The 21,241-nt window shown below is 34.1% G+C and overlaps 2 protein-coding genes across 3 annotated transcripts in view; both read left to right on the forward strand.

Moving 5' to 3' along the window:
• The first annotated feature begins 4,181 nt into the window (after positions 1–4,181).
• On the forward strand, positions 4,182–7,900 carry LOC127657205 (protein FAM167A-like). The gene is made up of 2 exons (XM_052145895.1): positions 4,182–4,553; positions 6,419–7,900. Exons 1-2 carry the CDS (start codon positions 4,254–4,256, stop codon positions 6,680–6,682), a joined length of 564 nt encoding a protein of 187 aa, XP_052001855.1. The 5' UTR covers positions 4,182–4,253; the 3' UTR covers positions 6,683–7,900.
• A 3,524-nt stretch (positions 7,901–11,424) lies between these two features.
• Positions 11,425–21,241, forward strand: part of LOC127656700 (tyrosine-protein kinase Lck-like) — a 35,146-nt gene continuing 25,329 nt past the window's right edge. The window contains exons 1-6 of one of the 2 annotated variants that reach the window (XM_052145149.1): positions 11,425–11,527; positions 15,794–15,897; positions 17,558–17,621; positions 17,737–17,827; positions 18,909–19,010; positions 20,524–20,627. In XM_052145149.1, coding sequence (XP_052001109.1) covers positions 15,799–15,897; positions 17,558–17,621; positions 17,737–17,827; positions 18,909–19,010; positions 20,524–20,627 — 460 coding nt within the window. In that variant the 5' untranslated portion in view covers positions 11,425–11,527; positions 15,794–15,798. Of the gene's footprint in view, positions 11,528–11,574; positions 11,747–15,793; positions 15,898–17,557; positions 17,622–17,736; positions 17,828–18,908; positions 19,011–20,523; positions 20,628–21,241 lie in introns of those variants that run through there. The other variant, XM_052145148.1, reaches the window with a different exon arrangement.

Genomic DNA, 21,241 nt, shown 5'->3' on the forward strand with positions numbered 1-21,241 from the left:
GCGGAGCAAGCTCTCTCCTAGCGCTGTGAGGGCCTTTGAGCGGATTTTCTTTCAGTCCTATATATATATATATATATATATATATATATATATATATATATATATATATATATATATATATATAATATACAAATTATGACATATATAAAATAGTATGATCTAAAATCTCAAGAACATTTTTAAAAACATTCCAGAAAAAGAAAATTTTTCAAATAATTTCCTACTCAGTATTTCATTCTCAATCAATAGTTTTTGGAAATTACATCTTAGCATTATGAAAAAAAAATTATACTAATAAACAACCCTAAACAGGCGTGTTTGTTGAAGTGTTTTTGGCAGACTGTCTATTAGCACTATTTACAATAACAATAGCAGGTTTCCACTTTTTCCCGTGTATCTTCTACATTAGACAGCATCAATGATCACCCAGTTTTATTTACTGTGCAGCACTATGTGTGTTGAATTTACATGTTTATGTTAAATGTAACATTTAAACCTTTTAAACACAGTTACAGACAGCTCAATGTTGAATTGGGTTAATGTGAGAAGATTATATTCTCTGAAGAATTGCCTGAAGTTGAACCAGCATGAACAATTAAATGGCAACACATGTCACAGTTCATTTGTCTCAGTTATTTAATATGTATGAACAGATAACTTTAGCTATTTCAACTATATTATGCTAAGTTATGTGTTATGAGACATATTTCCTTTATAGTGAATTACCTGGGTTAAATTATCTTACACAACAAACAAACAATAACATCTCACTGGGCTGGCCAATGAAGTCCTCAGAGTAATCCCTAGCTCAGCTAAACTAACAATACAATATAAATCCAGTGTGGGCAGCCCGTCAGCAAGTTTGGCCTCTTGTAGCGCTAAGGACACCGTAGTCATTATCACGCGACAGCATGCACAAACACAGCTCAGAACGATTACACTCCCGAGCATTCACCGCTCCGACCACTTGTTTATCCACGGGACCTTCGATTCGCTCCCGCGATAACCAATCGGAAAGTAAACTCTTAATTCTAAAGGTTAAATACCATGAAAATCCCTATTATTGACATTATTAACTTTAATATATACTTTCCTTTTAACTCCGGATACACCACAGCAATGTTGTGATTTTGGTGCAGGTCACGTTTGAGAAGGTGAGATGGTGTGCACTGTAAAAAAAAAACCCCGTAAAACAACGGTAATTTTCTGGCAGCAGGGGCGCCAGAAAATGTCTGTTTAAAAACAGAAAAATACTGTCAGGAAAAAAACAGATACACACTGTAAAAAAACAGTAATTTCTTATCCTATAATTACGGTTTATTACTGTTATTCTACACAAAAATCTCCTTATAATACTATGAAATCTTTTAATTTTAACATACATTAATTGTTAAAATACAGTCATAGGCCTACACCTCTAAAACACAGACAATTTATCTTTAAAGAATGATAAAAAAAAAGTTTAAGTACAGATAATATAAATATATATACACACACAATGTTTTTATAACAGTACTTAAACTTTTTTTGCAGTTTAGCTAACGTGACGTTACCTCTCACACGTGTTGCTTCCTCGAAAACAGCAGAATATTTCACCAACGCGCCACTGTCTTCATCCTTCATGTCGCGCGCTTCTTTCTGCGTGCACCCACTTCGCAGTGGTGTCAGTTCTGATTGGCTTAAATAATTATTGCCCTGAAAATGATTTGCTGAACACAGAGGTTTGTGATTTTTCTTTTGCATTGGTTTTCGTAGCTTATTATTTAAATTTCAACGGTCTTTTTTTTTAAACAGCTAAACTTATTTTATTGAAAGTAAATATACTTTCAATCTCTCTTTTTAACAGATCTCTGATAATCTGTGACAAACTAAGGGGTGTCAGAAATGGACACAGTTGTTACAGTATTTCATTTCATGTGTTAAAAGAGGCCAGCAGGTTAATAAAAAAAACTTTATTTTTACGGTTAGTTTTGTTAAAATTATCATTGAAAATCTGTTAAAATCAGATATGTAGTGTATTCCATTTATACATAGTTTCTCTGATAAATTATGTTACACATGTCAATTAACAGTTTTTTGTTGTAATTGTAATAAAACATTTCTGTCATTTAAAAAAACAGGGAAAACACTGTAAAATTTATTGGCAAAAACTGTAAAAAAAAAAAAAAGTTTTTTTTTTACAGTGTAGGTGTGTCTGTCTGATTGGAAGACTGATAAGATGTTTGTTTGCTTATCTGCTTTAATTTCCTTTACCATAGCCTCAATGATCCAGTAGTCCAGCCCTCTTCATTTAGTTATTTTATGTCGTATTCATAAAATGTTCATGTTCACCTTTCTTGTTATGAATGAATTTGGGATATTTTAGCTTTCATGTTTTGAAGTGACCACCACTTTCATGAATCTGATTGGCAAATACTACTATGAATATTACAGTAGGCCTATGTCAAAATAGACAAGGCAGCAAATATCCACATTTCAAATTTATTGTCTGTTATTTTATATTGATATTTTTTTGTTTTTTAGGTTGATGTGCTAAGCTAGTTGATTTATAAATGTCCATTCAATGCAGTGCTTTTGTAATGCAATGCCAATATTAAATGAAATTATTTTACATACACTTACTGAGAGATTTATTAAGAAGACCTGTACACCAATTTATTCACGAGATTATCTAATCAGCCAATCGTGTGCCAGCAGTGCAATGCATAAAATCAAGCAGATACAGGTCAGGAACTTCAGTTAATGTTCTCATCAACCATTAGAATGGGAAAAAAAATGTGATCTCAGTGATTTCGACCATGTCATGTTTGTTGGTGCCAGATGGGCTGGTTTGAGTATTTCTTTAAGTGCTGCTGATCTTCTGAGATTTTCATGCACAACAATCTCTAGAATTTACTCAGAATGGTGTCAAAACCAAAAACATCCAGTGAGAGGCAGTTTTGCTGTTGGAAAAACCTTGTGTTGAGAGAGGTCAAGGTGAATGGCCAGACTGGTTAAAAGCTATGGTAACTCAGATAACCACTCTGTACAATTGTATTGTACATCTCAGAATGCACATGTCACACCTTGAGGCCGATGGGCTACAACAGCAGAAGACCACGTCCGGCACTTTATTCCTGATAAAGTGCACAGTGAGTGTATATTAACATTAAATTAAAATGTAATAAATTCCATTAAAATGTTATGTTAAATAAAATTATTTTATGCAACATCTTATTTAACATCTGTTTTATGTCAAGCTTTAGGTCCAAGCTAGCTTTATGTGTAGTCTACTGTTTTTTACAACGTCGGGGCAGCCAACATTTACTAGATTTACGCTTTTATTAAGGATCCGTTGGGATGAAATATTCTTTTTACATTATATATTGGACATATTTAAATGGAAAATTAACCCGTTTGGTCCGCATTAAAAAAATTAAAACCGATTAATATATAATTAATGATAATAATACAGCTATAATGGCACAAACCCGTTTAGCCAGTTAGCATGTCATTACTTGTTTATCCCTAAAGGCGCTCATTTTTTCACCGTTTCCTCACCATGAGCGAAAGATGGAGACATTTAGCTGTACATCAAAAACGAGCAAACCTCAAGTGAGTCTGTGTGCTGTCGCATTTAAATATACCTAGCCTACTTTACATGAAGATTATTTTCAGTAGCCCCTTGTTGGTCATAATTTAATTTAATGCCTTTGTCATATCATAATTTTCGTTGTGAAACCAAATAGTTTTATGAAACGTGTCTGTTCAATAAATAAAACAAATTTACCTCAGCCTAATTGTTTATTGAGGAGCCATTCGCACCAAACGCGTTTTTTTCAGACGTCTGTCAGTGCGCCAAAACTCGCTATATTTTTTCAGGGTTTTAAGACGCCGTGTGTAATTCAAAAGAACTTAAACTTTTTAAAAGGGCGTCTCGAAAAATCTGCTTTCTGCTCTGTTCGTGGCGCTGCGTTTATCTCTTTTTTCTTTTTTAAATTCAGAGAAAGGACACCCCAAGGGTGGTCAGTGATGCTTTGACAGTTGAATGACACTCGTCTGGCCGTAACATACAAGTTCAGACCGTGTCTCCGATCCAAATACTGATACATTTTCATTAAGCTGCAGAACGTGGGCGGTCACTTTTCACTCTATATAAACATTTAGCACACCTCTTAAAATGAGATTAATCCCTCGTGCATATGATCAGACACAGTGTACATGTCTGAGCAGCCACAGTCTCGCCCACTTTAAGTGAAAACAGACTTCCAGTGATGGAGTTCAGAGAGCTGGGCGCAGACGGAAGCTCCGATGGAGAATCGGGGGATTTGGATAGCGTGAAAGCACTGACAAAGAAACTCAAACTCCAGACACGCAGACCGTCGTACCTGGAATGGAAGGAGCGACTGCAGACTCGCCCGTGGGCTGATGCCACACAAAGTTCAAATGTCAGCTCCGGATCTGTGGAGAAGGACACAAATCTATCCGACACTTGGAAAGATGGGATCCCTTATAAGAACATTTGCGGCTTTGATACTATAGACGACGCTTTAGAGTGGCTCCGAAGCGAACTGGTAATATACGGTTTTTTTTTTTTTTACGATTACTTTTTCTATCTGTCTGTCTGTCTGTCTGTCTGTCTGTCTGTCTGTCTGTCTGTCTATCTATCTATCTATCTATCATCTAATCAGAAATGTCATATATGGCAATATAAAACACGTAATATGTATGTTCATGGAAGGCTTTCACTGATGTAAAAATCATAATGGAATCAGATTACAAAAATAATTTATAATTATATTAAATTACATTTGAAAGTACTCATAATAAGATTAAAGTTACTTTATTATGGATTACATGATTACATATTAATCGGGCAAAGGCAGTATCTATTCATCTATCTTGCCAAGTGATTCAGATGTAAATATGGAGCAATAACACACTGAAATCTGTTAGCAATGTCTCACGTTGGGCACAGCTGGCATGTTCCATTCAGGCTTAAAGGAATAGTTCACCCAAAAATTAAAATTCTCTCTTCATTATCTCTCCCTCATGCCATCCCAGATGTGTATGACTTTCTTCTGCTGAACACAAAGATTTGTAGAAGAATTTGTCCATACAATGCAAGTGAATGGGTACAAAAGTTTGAAGCTCCAAAAAGCACATAAAGGTAGCACAAAAGTAATCAATACGACTCCAGTGGTTAAATTCATATCTTCAAAAGCGATATAATAGGTGTGGGTGAGAAACAGATCAATATTTAAGTCCTTTTTACTATAAATTATTCTCCCTGCCAAAAAAAAAGAAGAATTTGAAAGTGAAAGTGGGAATTGATTGTAAAAAAGGACTTGTAAAAAAGGAATATTGATCCGTTTCTCACCCACACCATATCGCTTATGAAGATAAAGATTTAACCAGTGGAGTCATAAAGATGAATTTTATGCTACCTTTATTTGCTTTTCGGAGCTTCAATATTTTGGAACCCATTCACTTGTATTGTATGGACCAACAGAGCTGAGATATTCTTCTAAAAATCTTTGCGTTTGGGTGAACTATCCCTTTAAATGCCACACAGGTGCAGAGTTGGTGTTTGACAGAGAGGTGTGCATTATTCGGTGTTGCCCAGTCCTGTTGTATGACTGCTGTTCTGAATAATTATAAGCTCATAATTACTACTGGTTTTTAGAGACTCTTTGGTTATAGCTGTAGTGCACAGCAACATGTGAGGTAATGACATCATGATCACATGGGAAGTCAGCATGCTGTTCTCAAAAGTTCTGGTACCCTAGGATCGGCAACAGTATGCCAACTCACTGACATGCCCTATTTCCCATCAGACATATTTTGACAATTACTTTCCCTTGTGGCATGACTGGTAGTGTGTTGCATCAGTTGCATGGGAGACCACAGTTCAATCCCCATTCAAACGAAGAAGTAATAACATTTGTGTAAACAATCATGAGCATGATAAGGAGATTGTGCTTTTATCCCTAACATTGCATTTTGTCTCCACTAATTGTTAGGGTTAGATTTGGGCTTTTTACAACTGGTTTCTGGCAACTTTTCCTGGATGTAAATGGATGTCTGTTTATATCTTGTTATATCTTTTCTACACTTGTTTATATGCTCTGAATCACTTACTGCTTTAGCCTCTGGGGCAGTGTTTTCAAATTCGGTCAATGTATAACGATTTCGGCTAAAGAAAAATCGGCACACACTTGCCGGTTTTATGTGAGATAAGGCTGGAGGTAAAGCTACCATCTGAGATCACATGAAAGTAAATAAAACACTCTTTTTTGTGTTTTTGTCATAACAAAACCTGTTGAATACTTCTCAAATCTTTTATGTTGATAAGTGAAGTTAGAGTTATGGAATCTATAAAATTGTCTCCTGGGAATGAAAAATATCATAAATAAGCTTCCCCTTTCTCTCTCCTCAGAGGGAGATGCAGATGCAGGATAACCGTCTTGCACGTCAGTTGATTCGCTTGCGGGGGGAGATCCACAGGCTGAAGGTGGAGCAGGTGTGTCACCGTCACAAAGAGATGCTGGATGATGCCAAGTTTGAACTGGAGGAGTGTGAGGAGGAGTCTGATCTGCTGTGTGACATCCCCATGAAAGCTGCCTTTGCTCTATCCACCCCTCTTAAACATCTCGGTCTCACAAAGATGAACCTCAACTCCAGACGGTTCTCGCTGTGTTGAAAGGTTTACCAACACAACTCACTTCCGAAATTTTGGGATGTTTCTTGCACTGGAAACCAACATTTTCATTAATTGAGCATTAAGGTTGGACTCCAAATTAAAAAAAAAATTGTTTTCTTCATATCACTTTCCATTCTTGAATTTTGTTCATTAATTATATATTATAAATATTATATGGTATTAGCACCAACCTAGATCTCATATACTGCAATTCAACCTGCACTTCAGAACTAGTCAAAGTGGACTCACCACTAGTGTGATGTCATGACATATTTAGAGCAGAGTTGAGAAAGAGTTTATATTTACATTTTAAAAATATCTGAGAATCAGGAAGAGCCTTCTTCGGCATCAAAAGGCATGTAAAATTGGAACACATTTCCATCAGTGTTCCTGGCTGCTCGGGGGAGGAAAGACTACTGTCAGCTTGGCTGCTGTCCCGAACAGCAGCCTTGGAGGAAGTGAGAATTTGTGTTCAATCATTCTGTCAACTTATCTCTTAAAGGCATGGCAAATTTAGCACATTTCATACACAATGGCAATTCAAAGTGCTTTACATATACATTTGAAAGAAAATAAAAGATAAATAAAAAATTAAAACCAATTAAGAACATGAAGTAATAATTTGAAAAAATGTAAACCCAAATATAACCACACTGGAGGGCTCAGAGCTTTAATGAGTTCATGAGAAGCTAATGTCAGTTTCTGTTCTTTTAAGCCCAATGTCAACAAAGGTGTTTTATCTAGAATAAGTTGCAGTTTAGATGTGAGGGTACATTTTTGGATTTATATATAAAATATATGGTTGGGCAATTTCCATTTACACAGTGATCAATAGATTTTAATAAGTGTTCATAGAGTTCAGTGTACATTACCTGCACTTAACTTCATAAAGTTTTAAATTGACACTGAATATGGACCTTAATACGTGAAGAAATAGTATTTTCTGTGTACTGCTTTTTTATCACACTACATTAAATAAACTTTGCTACAGTACAGTAAAATGTAATCAGCATGTTAAGTGAAACCAAACACAATGACTTACTATTCTAGTACAAAGGGCTAAAATATCTACTGTAAATAAACCACAGATGCCTTACAGCTAGTGTTAAGAAGGGTATTTTTGTAATCTAAAAGAAAGGAGAACTCATTCACTGTTACTCATTCACAACAATAAATTAAAATATATGAATTTTATAAACTCCATTGTTGCTTTATATTTGCCCAACATTTTTTTATTTGTAAATAAATTGAATTTATAAATATATTTGTGTGTGTGCGCGTGTGTGTGTTTGTGTGAGATTATCAAAACTGTTTAGAGCAGCAATACACATAAGCTCTTATCTTGCTTGTTCAGATTCTTGCACTTTTTTGTCATTATGCAGTTTGATCACATGAATGAAAATAGATGCATCATTAGCATCAAAGATATTTATCTGTATGTATCAGAATAGGCTGAATTCATCACAAAAATGAGTCAAACAAAGGACAAACTGCTTTATCGATTGTGAATGTTGTGACAGGACTGGCTGACAAAATGTGCAAATGTGCCATCCTAGTTGGAGTTAACATATTTGAACCAAGATAAAGTTTGAGGTTGTGGTAAACAGATGGGTTAGCAGGGATTACAAGAAGTTCGGTCTTGGCAAGGTTGAGCTGAAGGTGGTGTTCCTTCATCCAGGACGAGATGTCTAAAAGCCAGGCTGAAATACAAGCTGAGATGGTGGGTTCTTGGGGCTAGAACAACAGGTGGAGCTGCGTATCATGATAGGTGCACCTTTATGATAGGTTCGAGTGATGTTGAGCAGGTTTTCACTACTTTCATTGAATAGTTCACCTGAGGGCTTTAGATTCCTCCACCAAAGAGACATGATTCAGTTTACGTCACCTGCGAAGACACAAAAGGTGTTTGGTTGTGTTCCAGATACAGTTTCGCTACAGGCTCAGTGCAGATCACCCCCTTAGACAGAATAAACAAACACTGCCATAGAAGTGTCACTCTCCTTTGTAAAGCTAAAATGAAACCATCTTGATAACCTACTTTGAACTTGAGCACAAAATCGGACAAAGAAAAAGGTTGAGTTTTTCCATCTGCTTTGCATTCAACCTCGAATTGTGTTCATTAACTATTTTATTTGAACTGAATACAAAAAGTTAGAGCTCGCTTCTCTTCTTTCTGAAGATTTACCTTTGATGTCTGAATTTTTTTTATTGTTCTGATACATAAAAGGGTAGGGTGGTTGATATTAAATACTTTGGGACAGTTGATGTCCTGATGTGTGCTATACACTACAACTATTTGAAACATAATTTTGCTAATTCTTTTATAATTATTATTTTTTTGAACATTGATTGACAGACTATGTAGAATATTTAAATGGTTTAGTGGGTCTATAGGCACCTATTGAGGAAAATGTGCTTTTTCTGGTCTCAAAGTGTGTTAAGATTGAAAAATACTTTTCTTTATATTGAATATTGATGGAGCAATATACGTAGTTTGTGTTACAAAGAAATAATTACGTATGGTTGTTTTGTTTAGAATTCATTTAAAAAGGTGGTGAGGGGGCTCCTGGGTGGTAGTGGTATAGTGTAGATATAGGGGCAATAGTTAAAGGGCAAAAATGGTCAACTTATGCAAATACATTTGAAACAGCAATATGCTTTTTTCAGTAACAAATTAATAATCACTTCAGAAAAGTGTGCATTGCTTGTTCATTTCAATCACATTTGTCATTTTCATACATCTCAAGGATTCTATAAACAAACGAACCCACTCCCCTCTACTATCCTTTCACTTATTGCGCAGTTATTGAAAAACAAATGATTTAATCACCTTGAACAAAACTGAAAATGACAATTAAGTGTTATCTCAAATTAGAAATGTTCCCATTAGTTACATACATTTTAAAAGTTATTAAAAGTTATTAAATGTTAGATGGAATTACCTAACATCAACCTTTAGACATTGCACACCATGAAAATCCATTTTATCACATGGCAGAACAATTTAAAATGTACTAGCAAAGGTAAAAAGGACTTCAGAATTGTGGAGAAAAAAAACTTCTAAGTTTAAAAAAACTCACAGCATCTAAAATATACACTTTCCCTCATACTGTACATTCCAAATGTAGCCTACAACACTTTACAATAATGTTCCATTCGTTAACATTGGTTTATGCATTTGGAATCATGATCAAACTAATAACATTGTTTACAGCATTTATTAATCTTTGTTATAATTAATAAAAATACAATTGTTCATTGTTAGTTTATGTTAGTTCATTAACTTATTTTAACAAATGCAATTATTTATTTAAAAAATTTGTTACTATGTGTTGAAATTAACATTAACTAAGATGAATAAATACTGTAAAAGTATTGTTCATTGTTAGTTCATGTTGACTAATGTTGTTCACTAATGTTAACAAATGGAACCTTATTGTAAAATATTACCCCTAAAACAGTTCTGTGCACGTGAAGAATACGATCAGGCCAACATCAGTTCTAAGAAGCTTTTTTTTCTAGAATGCATCCCTCTGCAAAACTTAAAAAATACAGCCTAATATTTCAGTAGGCATGAGTTCAGAAACTCATATCATCAAAGGAACATTTTAATGAGTGAATCAGTTAACTACAGAGCTTTTCTCACACGTGAGTCTGTTAATATGTAACTGTCTTTTTAAATGCTCTGCACCCATCAAACCCCCACCCCCAATAAAACCCAAAACCAAAAGACCCCCAAGTGTTGAAAAAAAATTATAATAATACTCATGCTATTGTTTCAGACTTTCACTCAAGATAACTAAAAAGAAAACAAGAAAACCTGCCAGAATTCGTCTTTGACCCTTGACCTTATGCATTGCATCTTTCTTGGGAAAGCTTTGGTAATCAATGGATTGTAAATAAGCAATATTATCAATCATTGAAACCCCCCAAAACCACATTAAAAACACAATTTTCTGCTGAGATTTTCACCACATGAAAATACTGGTCAGTAGTTCAAAATGAATAGAAATGACAGCCAGGTTCGGTGTAAGTGTGTAAATTAAGATGAGTCTTCCTGCAGTAGAAAAGCTAAGAATGTACCTCATTTCCTTTGAAAATTTAGGCAGTGACTTCCTGCAAGTGCATGCTCTATTTGCAGCCTGATGCCACAACAAAAAAGTGTGGTCTGCTCAGAGAGAATGAGAAACAGAGAGAGAGAGAGACACAGACAGATAATCAAGAGAAACATGGAATTTCTTATCATCATATTGTACAAGTAGCTGGTGATAAAATGTTTATTTCATCAACCTATTCCTGTTTCCTGTTCCAAATCTACCTTTTCCATAATTCTGTGTGTGTGTACAGTATGTATGAATATCTTTGTGTGTATGTGAATGCGTATGTGTCCGGTTGCATTTGTGTATTCACACACATATATTATAGTCAAAACTCTTCTGTTGGAGAGGCCTTCAGTTTAAATTGCATGAGAGGCCTCAGAATATTCGGTGATGCAGCACTATGTATGTAACACTTTCAAATTTGAATTTTCAAATGTGAAATTCCGTGGCTATTTTTCAGCAAAAGAGCAAGCCAAAACCCATTAGTGCCGTTAAAGTTTCCACTCTTTGACATCATGGCGCCAAAAAAACAGGTGACATAGGGAGTCTTGACCCAGAATCCTTTACTCCACACACACCAGCTGCTCAGAGCTCAATGCACCTGCTGAAGAAATGTTAAATATCAGCTCAGACACCTCAACAACAGGAAGCTCTATCATCAGCTTGCTCTGCACCACTGTGGTGTGTGTGCGTGTGTGCGTGTGTGTCTGAGTGATGCCTTCACAAATGATGTGCCTGTGTTAAGGTGGGTAGTCAAACTGTGACGTTACTTACATGACTTTAGACACTTTAGCAGCACATGTCTTCGAAACAGAGCGAGGCTCACACTCTGCTGGTTTGTCTAATCTTATTTGGTTATTTTGTGTGGCAAAATGTATTTTTCATAAAATTTAAAGTTAACAACATGGCAATGCATGCTGAACTGGCCCATCACTGATATCTGAAACGTCTGTCGACAGAAAAGGTACGTTTTCCAAGCAGGCTTTGACATTTTTTCCCTTAATTAATGGTAGAGAAGAGTTTAATTTAGTCAATCTTATCAAACTGTTAAAGGCAAAATCAAGTAGCCTGTTTTGAATCAACAAATTATACTTTGGATGAGACTTTATGATCTCAAGCATGAGACTATCTGGGATGAGGCAGACAACATCCACACTTTCAAAAAAGTTAATAAATAATAAAAGAGATAGACAGATAGAGAGTGAGAGAGAGAGAGAGAGAGAGAGAGAGAGAGAAAGAAAGAAATCAAACAACATTTCAAATTGAACTGTTCAAAGTTTCACATAGAATTTGCGATGAAATTAAATTTCTAGCCTTTATGTCTTTGCTTTCTTTTACGTTTAAATTTTGCATTTAAATTATTTACATTTTTTAACAATTACTAACATATATTTCATTTATGTTTATTTTTAAAGCAGGCCTAAAATATTACAGTTTTAAAGTAGAAACAAATATGTGAGTATGTATTGAGATCATGTCTGAAAATTATTCTGTTCCAATAGAAATTGCTAGAACACTACACTGTTGACTCCTTCATAATCTAAATTCATTTTGTAACTCAACTTTGCAAAGTAATTTCATATCAGATATAATGTCTGTTATAATGTTTTATATTCCACTTCATGTTTAGACAAGAATAATATCATGAATTTTAATCTAAATCTGTAGCATCACTGTTTTGACTCAGAATTCAAATTCAAAAGCCATATTCAACAATATTTAATCCAGACAAATCTTTTTAATTCTCTATAGTCACAGAATAGGAAAATTGTCACAGTTAAACATCTGTGGTATTTCAAATAAGGGGAATTTCATTAATGACAGTGCACCAATTTTAAGGAGGAAACCCCCTGTTTTTGTACCACCTAAAAGTTGCCATTTGTATTTTTTGCTTATTTATTTGATTGTTTACAATTTGATTTTAGCATGTAACTGAGATGCTTTTGTTGCAATCATTTGTGTCAAACTAGTATAAGATTGTGTGCATATTGTTTTTAATTGTGTAAGTTCTTAAAGGTAAATGCTAAACAGTAATTGTTTTGTTAAACAAGAGGGCTGTTAGAAAAAGTGAAACAGATCATCTTAGCTTTTGACATGACAGCAGAGCATCAGTATACACTGGCCCCAATATGTATTTGGACACTTAAGTCACACTCAAAAATGTAGGACTATCATTGATAACAAAATATCAAACCAATATGACATCTGCAAACAATGACATTAGATTTTTTTTCTCAGAAACAATTTCTGTTAAACAACTGGTCTCAGGTTGACTTTTAGGCGATGTAAAATGTCAGTTCCCCTCAAGGTCACACAGGCGTTGTAGCAGAGTAACCACATAAAATATGTTCCACAAAGTTTGGCCTGAAATGTGCTTGAAAAGAGCATTTGTGCAACATTTGTTCAAAATAAATGCAACTTAAATGCAAATTCTTATGTGTGGCTTAAAGGAATATTCCAGGTTCAATACAAGTTAAACTCGATCGACGGCATTTGTGGCATAATATTGATTAATTTCGACTCGTCTCTCCTTTTCTTTAAATAAAGCAAAAATTCAAGTTACAGTGAGGCACTAACAATGTAAGTGAATGGGGCTAATTTTAAAAGCCAAAATTTGATGCTTTTAATTTTGCAAAACCACTTAAATTAATTGTTCTGTAAAAACAATTTGAGCTCTAAAGTTGTTACTGTCATTTTAGTGTTGACATTACATCATCATGGCAATGAAGTTGTAAAATTAGCTATAACTTTACACAGAAAACGTTAGTAAGTGATTTTATCACATTGTATTGTGTTACACATATTTTTTATGTCTTATGGCTATACTTTTGAAATAGTGATTATATTAATGTTTTCGGACTGGCCCCATTAACTTCCATTGTAATTGCCTCACTGTAACCCAGATTCTGGCATTTAAAAAATACATTCAAAAAATGTATAATTTTTGTGGTAATCAACATTGTCACAAATGCTGTTGATTGAGCTTAACTTGTATTGAACCCGGAATATTCCTTTAAGCATCAAACGATACTGCTTGGTACCACTGTATGATATAGAACCACAGAGAGTGAAATCAAAACTTTACTTAGTCTGTTTGACTTCTGTTTGCTCTCTGACAGAATGTTGAGACACAGTGGCATATCAACTCATGTGAGAGGGAGAGAAAGAGAAAAACCTGTGATTATGTCAGTGGGATTCCAGAGGCATTTAGTCTATTTGGCTTCATTTCAGCCCTACAAAAACACATCCTCTGTAACAGATACTACAGGGAGTAACTTGAGGCCTGAATCGGCCCAATACCTGCAGTGGGAAACTTACTCAAAAGCAGCAAATTGTCATTAAGATACATTTAACAAACTCACTTCTATACAATTTTATATATTGCTCTTCTGTAGCTTTTAAAATGTCAGTACCTCAATTCAGCAGTGAATTGATAAATAAGCTAATAGACAGCTGTAGTTTGCACAGTTATTCAACTTCAGTCTAACAAATGAGACAATGTCACACAAACATTGACTATGCTCATTCAAGCTCAAAACATCTGACCATGCCGTTTACCTCTCGAGACTCATTTGCACTGATGATAAGTAGGGTCAGGAACTGGCCTGTAGTCAGTGGAAAGTCTTGACTGTATGGAGATCCTGCTTTGATTTGGACTGCGCTCCCAAACAGTCCCAGGAGCTCATACTGCTCTGTTTGACCCCAAGTGTTACACTTTTCCTGACCAATGCTATTTCTCACGGATCCAAACCGCACAGGGACGTGCACATTTGAGTTAGCATATTAACCTATTTATCTGTGTAATGGGAATGAAAAGGCTTGTGGACGTGAGTTTGCATATTAATAAAATACCATAGAGACAGTGTATCCATACATAAACACCTATGCACAGTGATTTTTATCAATGTACTCCCACACTTTCTCACCAATTAATTTCCATGATTTTTCATGACCTTTTCAGCTATTTGTGATTATTACTGGATAAGGATATATATATATATATATATATATATATATATATATATATATATATATATATATATAGACCTATTGGATAATGATCATTCAATAATCATTCAGACCAATTTTTGAACCGTTTTGACCGGTTCTTTAAAAATAACTCAAAAGAGTGAATCGCCTACAATTTGAACATCTAAAGTGTGCTAGAAAGTTTTGCTCAACACAACTTTACACAAGAGCAATATTTAGCTGAGGAAATGTGTACACCAGAGCTGAGGAAAGTGCTTTGAGAACAGCATAACTAGAAAAACATGTTTCTTTCAAGACTTTTAATAATCTATTCATTCCCATGACTTGTCCAGGCCTGGTAAAACACCATTTTAAAATTCATCGATTTTCAATTTTTACCAGGAACACTTATATTTATTCAAAGCTAAGTTACACAAACTCCTTCAACCAGGTGCACATGCCTGCTAGTTGAATGCTAAAACACAAAACACACCTCATCCCTAATCTGTTCATTCATCTGTTCTCTCAGTGTGTGTGTATTGGAACAAGTGTGTCTAGAATTCACAAAAGCTCCTTACAGATCTGCTCCAGAAGTGCTGTTTGTCTCATTTACTCTGAATTCAAATATTAAATCAACTAAGAAAAATCTAAAATCAAATCAACCAAATAAAATTTTTATATTATATTATTTTATATTACATTACATATATATTATATTATATTTTAATACAAGTAATAATTTTGTGATTTGTTTGATGATAAAATTATTGATGAACAAACTCTTCATGAATACTCTGTCTGTTCAAATGTGAGCCTTCTCAAACAATTTAATTGAATTACAGTAATAAAAAACTAATAAAAAGGATAACATTATAGCATATACAAACAAAAAATATATGTATTTATTCATTTGACAATCTTTGGAACTTTTCCCAGGATTTGGAAGGATTAAACTTATTGCTAAAACAGTAAATAAATATTCATTTATTAATCTCTGATACAGTCATAATCCTTATAGTTGTTGCCATTATCTCATGCTTAGTAAATATGGGGAACTGCGGCTCCTTTGATCCTGATGATGAATTCTCATACCATCCAGACGAATGGTGCGATGAGTGTAACTGCCCAAAGCCTCCACCCAATCAGGTATGTCTTGGTCTTTCTATCTGCTGTAGTGAATATTATGTAACCTTAATAAATAAGACTTATTTGACTCATTGTCCACCAGATTTAATGCAGAAAGGCTTTGTGCTCCTGTGCAATGCATTAGAAAATGTGACAGTTTTTGGAATTTCGTATCACTCTGTTTAGAATTGTGAGACATGGGAAGAGTTTGATCTCATGTCAGTTTTAATGTGAGACTTAGATACAGAAAACAGAGAGGAAGAAGGAAAGAGAGAGAGAGACAGCGAGAGAAAGGAAGTGGTAGAGTATTTCTTTGTGCTAAAGACATGCACATATATCACAAATCATTGTGGTTTAAATTACACACGTGACAACAAAACAATGTACAGTATAAAATTGTTACACAAGTCCTTTTGAAAAATGATCACATGCATGTTGAAGGTTTAACCTTGAAAGCAAAACAGAAAATGTGCTAATCTGAATTTGCATGATATATTTGATAACTGCTGTTGAAACATCGGAAGCAGAAACAGAAACACAAAATAACTACACATTAAGAATGAATTTTATCTGTTCCAACTGCGGCCGGTCTGTCCAGCCATGAATCTTTCCTCAGATGGGCCAACTGCTTACATAATAGGGAGCCTTTGCATTTATTTGTGTTTAATAATGTACAACAATAATAATAATAACATACTTCTAATCGTCAAAAATCTAAAACTAATCAATGTGTGTCGCATGTTGTTGGAAAGCTCTTAAAGAGTAGAATACAAAAATCCCATTGTTTTTACACACATACAAAAATATAGCGAGTAATAGCTAAGTGGGTTTCATGTGAGCAGGTGTTTTTGCTTAAAATTTTACAAAAAATAAACAGAACATGAAATAACACAAACCATTACTTAGAGGCGATTATCTTTCAAACGAGTCCACACATAAGGTAATCTGGATGCATAGCTCATTAGATAATTGACACAAAGCACAATGTCAGCATCTCTCAGCATCTGTTATCTAGCAATCTGGCTGAAGACATTTGAGCTTTCCTGGATCAGATGACGTCATTGGTAATGATAGCGCCACGGAACACTAAACAATCAGATTGGGTTTAGGTCTGTGCAAAAAGTTATCCATATTTGGGCAGAGAGACATGTGACTGGTGACTGTTTTTGAATGTTTAGAAGCCCTTATGTACAACGATTATCTTTTATTTGTTTGGAGAGGTTTTTGGACACTTGAATATGTGGGATAAATAATTTTTGTAATGCTATTACTTTTGATTGCTTTGTTGAATCGACACAAAAATGTGCCTAGTTATAGTTGACATGACTGGGAACAAAACAAAATCAATTCTTTGGAGCCACCTTATTTACACCCAGAGATATGTACGGTAATGTAAAATTGGAAAAATTATTTAAAAAAGTACATTTTTGGCACAAGCTTCAGCAGTTCCTTACAGGCTGGGAGTCTCAGAATTGATCATAATCTATATTATAAAATAATCTGCCGAACACTTCACCCTTTTAGAGTCTTTAATTTTGGGAATGCCTCTAAATCAGGACATCTTTAAAAACGCCCTCAGAGCTTAAAGGGATAAAATTTGCAAGCATTGTTTTCTAGCAATAACTTTTTGGATTCATAGATCTTCTATGTCTGTTTTATACTCTCTGTCTCTCTTTCACAGTCATTTGATCCTCTGATTTCATATCCATCCCAGTACACACCTCCACCATCATCTCCTCTTCCAGGTGAGATAACACCCTACTTACCTGTGGTAAACATGTGGTTTTACTGAGGGGTTCAGGAGGAACACCCACATGGATTCTGATCAGACAGCTCACTATTGCAATCTGTGTATTCTAGAGAACCTGGTGGTAGGCATATACAAATATGAGCCAAGTCACAGTGATGACCTTGGCTTTGCGAAGGGGGAGAAGATGAAAATCCTAAATGCGTAAGCTTTTTCTCATGATTGTAATGTTGAAAACAGATATTCACTGTAAAGCAACTAGATAGGTTTGACCAATTAACAGTCTTACATGCAATAAATTATTATAATTTGATGAATGATCAGCTGATAACTTAAAAAAGCTACTAAATATCATACATCTTTTAGAGTCAATTAATTTTTTTTGATTTAATGTAACAGATCACCCATTATTTACTCATCCTCATGCCATTCTATCCCATATACAATTATTTCTTCTTCTAAACATAAAAGGAGATATTTTATTGAATATCCCTAGATGGTTTTGCAATACAAAGGCACTCGGTGACTACACTTATAAGATTACAAATGACCCAAAAGTATCATAAAAGTAGTCAGTGCATCATTTGTGGCATAATTGTTTACCACATAAATTAATTTCGACTCGTCCGTCCTTTTCTTTAAAAAAAAATTTTTTGGTTACAGTGAGACACTTACAATGGAAGTGAATGTGGCCAATTTATGGTGTTTGAAGGCAGAAATGTGAACCTTATAATTTTTTTTAATTACATTAATTCTTCTATTAAAACCCATGTATAATTTGAGCTGTAAAGTTGTTTAAATAATAATTTACTCAGTCATTTTAGGGCTTTAGTGTTTGTTGACATTACATCATCATGACTGACAAGTTGTATAAATGGAAATATCTTTACACAGAAAAGGTTAGTAAGTGATTTTAACACACTAAAATCATGGTAACATGCATATTGTTTATGTCTATACTTTTGAAACAGTTTGCATTCTAACGTTTACGGATTGGCCCCATTCAATTTCATTGTAAGTACTTTACTTAGTTACAAAAAAAAAAGGAACACAAAACAAAGTATTAATAATTTTTTGTGGTAATCAACATTATGCCACAAATACTGTCTACTGAGGTTAACTTGTACTGAACATTGTACTGAATATTCCTTTAAGAATTTTCGAGGAGTAAAAGACATTTTAGTTCAGAGTCAAGGTTACTCCTATTATTTTCCACAATTTCTGCATTTTTAAGAGTTTTAAGACTGTCCTGTGTCTGATTGTGTTCTGTTTGTTTGCCTCTCAGGGATGACCCTGAATGGTACATGGCAGAGTCTCTGTCTACCGGGCAGAGGGGATATATACCACAAAATTTTGTAGCGAAACTGAACAGCATGGAGACAGAACCGTAAGTCATGTAGCACTCTAGAGAGCAACAGCACATAAACAATTAGCTAAGGCAATTTCAGTCAGTCAGAGAAAGTTCTCTGCGTTTTACGTTTTCTGTTTTGGCTGATGTGTCTTTGAAGGGCGGGTTTTGGAGAGAAGGTGTGTGGTTGAAGAGATGGGGCGTTCTAATTCAGTAGAAGTTAGCAAAACGATAAATTACCTGGAGTAATTGTTTTAAAATTGTAGTTGTTAAGAAGTCCTTTTGTATCTTCAGGGTTGGGAGGGTTACTTTTGAAATGTATTCCACTACAGATTACAGAATACATGCTGTAAAATATAATTTGTAATTTATTCCATTAGATTACTCAAGTAACATATTCTAAAAACTTTGGATTACTTCTTCAGCACTGGTAGATTTTTTGACTTGTTTTGACTATAAAAACTCTGCCAGTACAGTAAGACAAAATACACATGTTAAAAATACATTCTCTGAAAAACCTAAATATCTTATGCAGTGTTGTTTCTAAAACAATATAAATCAAATTGATCTTGTTTAAAGATTTTTAGATATTTTTACAGGAAAACAATATGAAAATTATTATAAAGAATAAAAGTTTTTGTCTATATCAAAGGTCTTACTAGAAAAAAGAAATTATGATGAAATGTGAATTTTCTTGATAAAAAAACATTATTGTGCCTGGTAATACATGCATGGTAAATAACTAGAAATAGCATTTTAGCCTAGCGTAAAGCTGACAATTAAAACAAGGTTTATTTCTATTTCTTCTACTCCAAACTTACTTAAAACGTAATTCTCTGTCTGCTCGTATGAATGTAGCACATCATAAGAAAGTGTTTCACCGCTGTTCAAATACACTTTGGATTGCATCATTTATATGTATAAATGTTTTCCATCTGAAATGACTAAATATTAAATTAAACAAATTATAATAAAATGCAAAGTAATATCTTCAGTAATCAAAATAAATTTTGAATGTAACTATTACCAATAGTTACCAATTATTTAAATTGTAACTGTAGTGGAATACAGTTACTTACATTTTGTATTTTAAAAAAATATTTGTATTCTGTTACAAGGGTTACAAACAGAGAAGATCAAATCAGTTTCTCTATATTGAGATCTGGGAAATGCCGCCTAAACTTGTTACTGAAAGTGTGATTCATTTAGGGTACTCCCTGCCTCTTGTGGCAGACGTCACTTCTCTTATATCCTCCCACTTTAAAATGTAGATCACTATATTAAACCTCTCCATTACCTGCTGACACTGTATATATCTGTGTGTTTTCAGTCTCTCTTCTGAGAGCAGGTGCGAAACACCCCAATTTATTAATTTTACAGTCAATCAAAAGCCAAAATTAATGATCCAATGGATGAACAAACACAAAATGTACTGATGAATGTATGAAAACTATAATAAACTTTTCTACATTTAAACTGAAAATGTATAAAGTTTGACGTATAATATTAAAACTTGAATATTATCATTGAATGACAATATGTTGCATTGCAGGTGGTTCTTTAAAAATCTCTCAAGGAACGATGCCATGAGGCAATTACTGGCACCTGGTAACACACAGGGCTCCTTCCTCATCAGAGAGAGTGAGACCACACCAGGTAGGAAATGCCAAAAATATAGTCAAATATATTTCCCCAGAAAACCAAATGCACAACATGAAGGCACCAAAGCTTATGCTATCCCATTACAGTTCAGGGGAAGAATGTTTTTCTTTCCTAGATTCACTATGAAAGTGATATTATTTTAAATAACTCACAGTGTTAGATACAGAGTTCCCACAGTCATTGAAAATATAATATTTTAAGTGAATATACATCTTTCTAGTTTTGTTTAGCTTCAAAACACTTCAATAGATAGATATTGCTTTTTGTGAGCGGGGAAAATGTGAGAACCCTTGTCGTTGTGAGTTTTGTAAGGGCAAAAATTCTAATAATAATAATAATATATATGAACGTACATATTTTTTTTATTATTGAAGATATTTGCACACTGAGTATAATTGTTTATATTAAATAATATAATAAAAACACAATAAAATATATATAATAACATTTACTGTCTATAATACAAATATATTAATTTCAAATATTGGTCATTAAAATAAAAAATAAATCCTGATCAGCAGTCTATAAATTATTTGTAGAATTCTTTAACCCATTTACCATAAATTACTGAAACATTTATGGAAATTCATCGGCCAAAAGGAGTGGGA

This window comes from Xyrauchen texanus, chromosome 16 (assembly GCF_025860055.1).
Source record: "Xyrauchen texanus isolate HMW12.3.18 chromosome 16, RBS_HiC_50CHRs, whole genome shotgun sequence".
NCBI classification, from domain to species: Eukaryota; Metazoa; Chordata; class Actinopteri; order Cypriniformes; family Catostomidae; genus Xyrauchen; species Xyrauchen texanus.

Bases quoted from the DNA above. Each gene is read 5' to 3' on its own strand.
- LOC127657205 (XM_052145895.1), top strand. From the start codon at position 4,254: ATGGAGTTCAGAGAGCTGGGCGCAGACGGAAGCTCCGATGGAGAATCG. The intron at 4,554-6,418 runs GTAATATACGGT...CTCTCTCCTCAG, and splicing joins AGTGGCTCCGAAGCGAACTG to AGGGAGATGCAGATGCAGGA.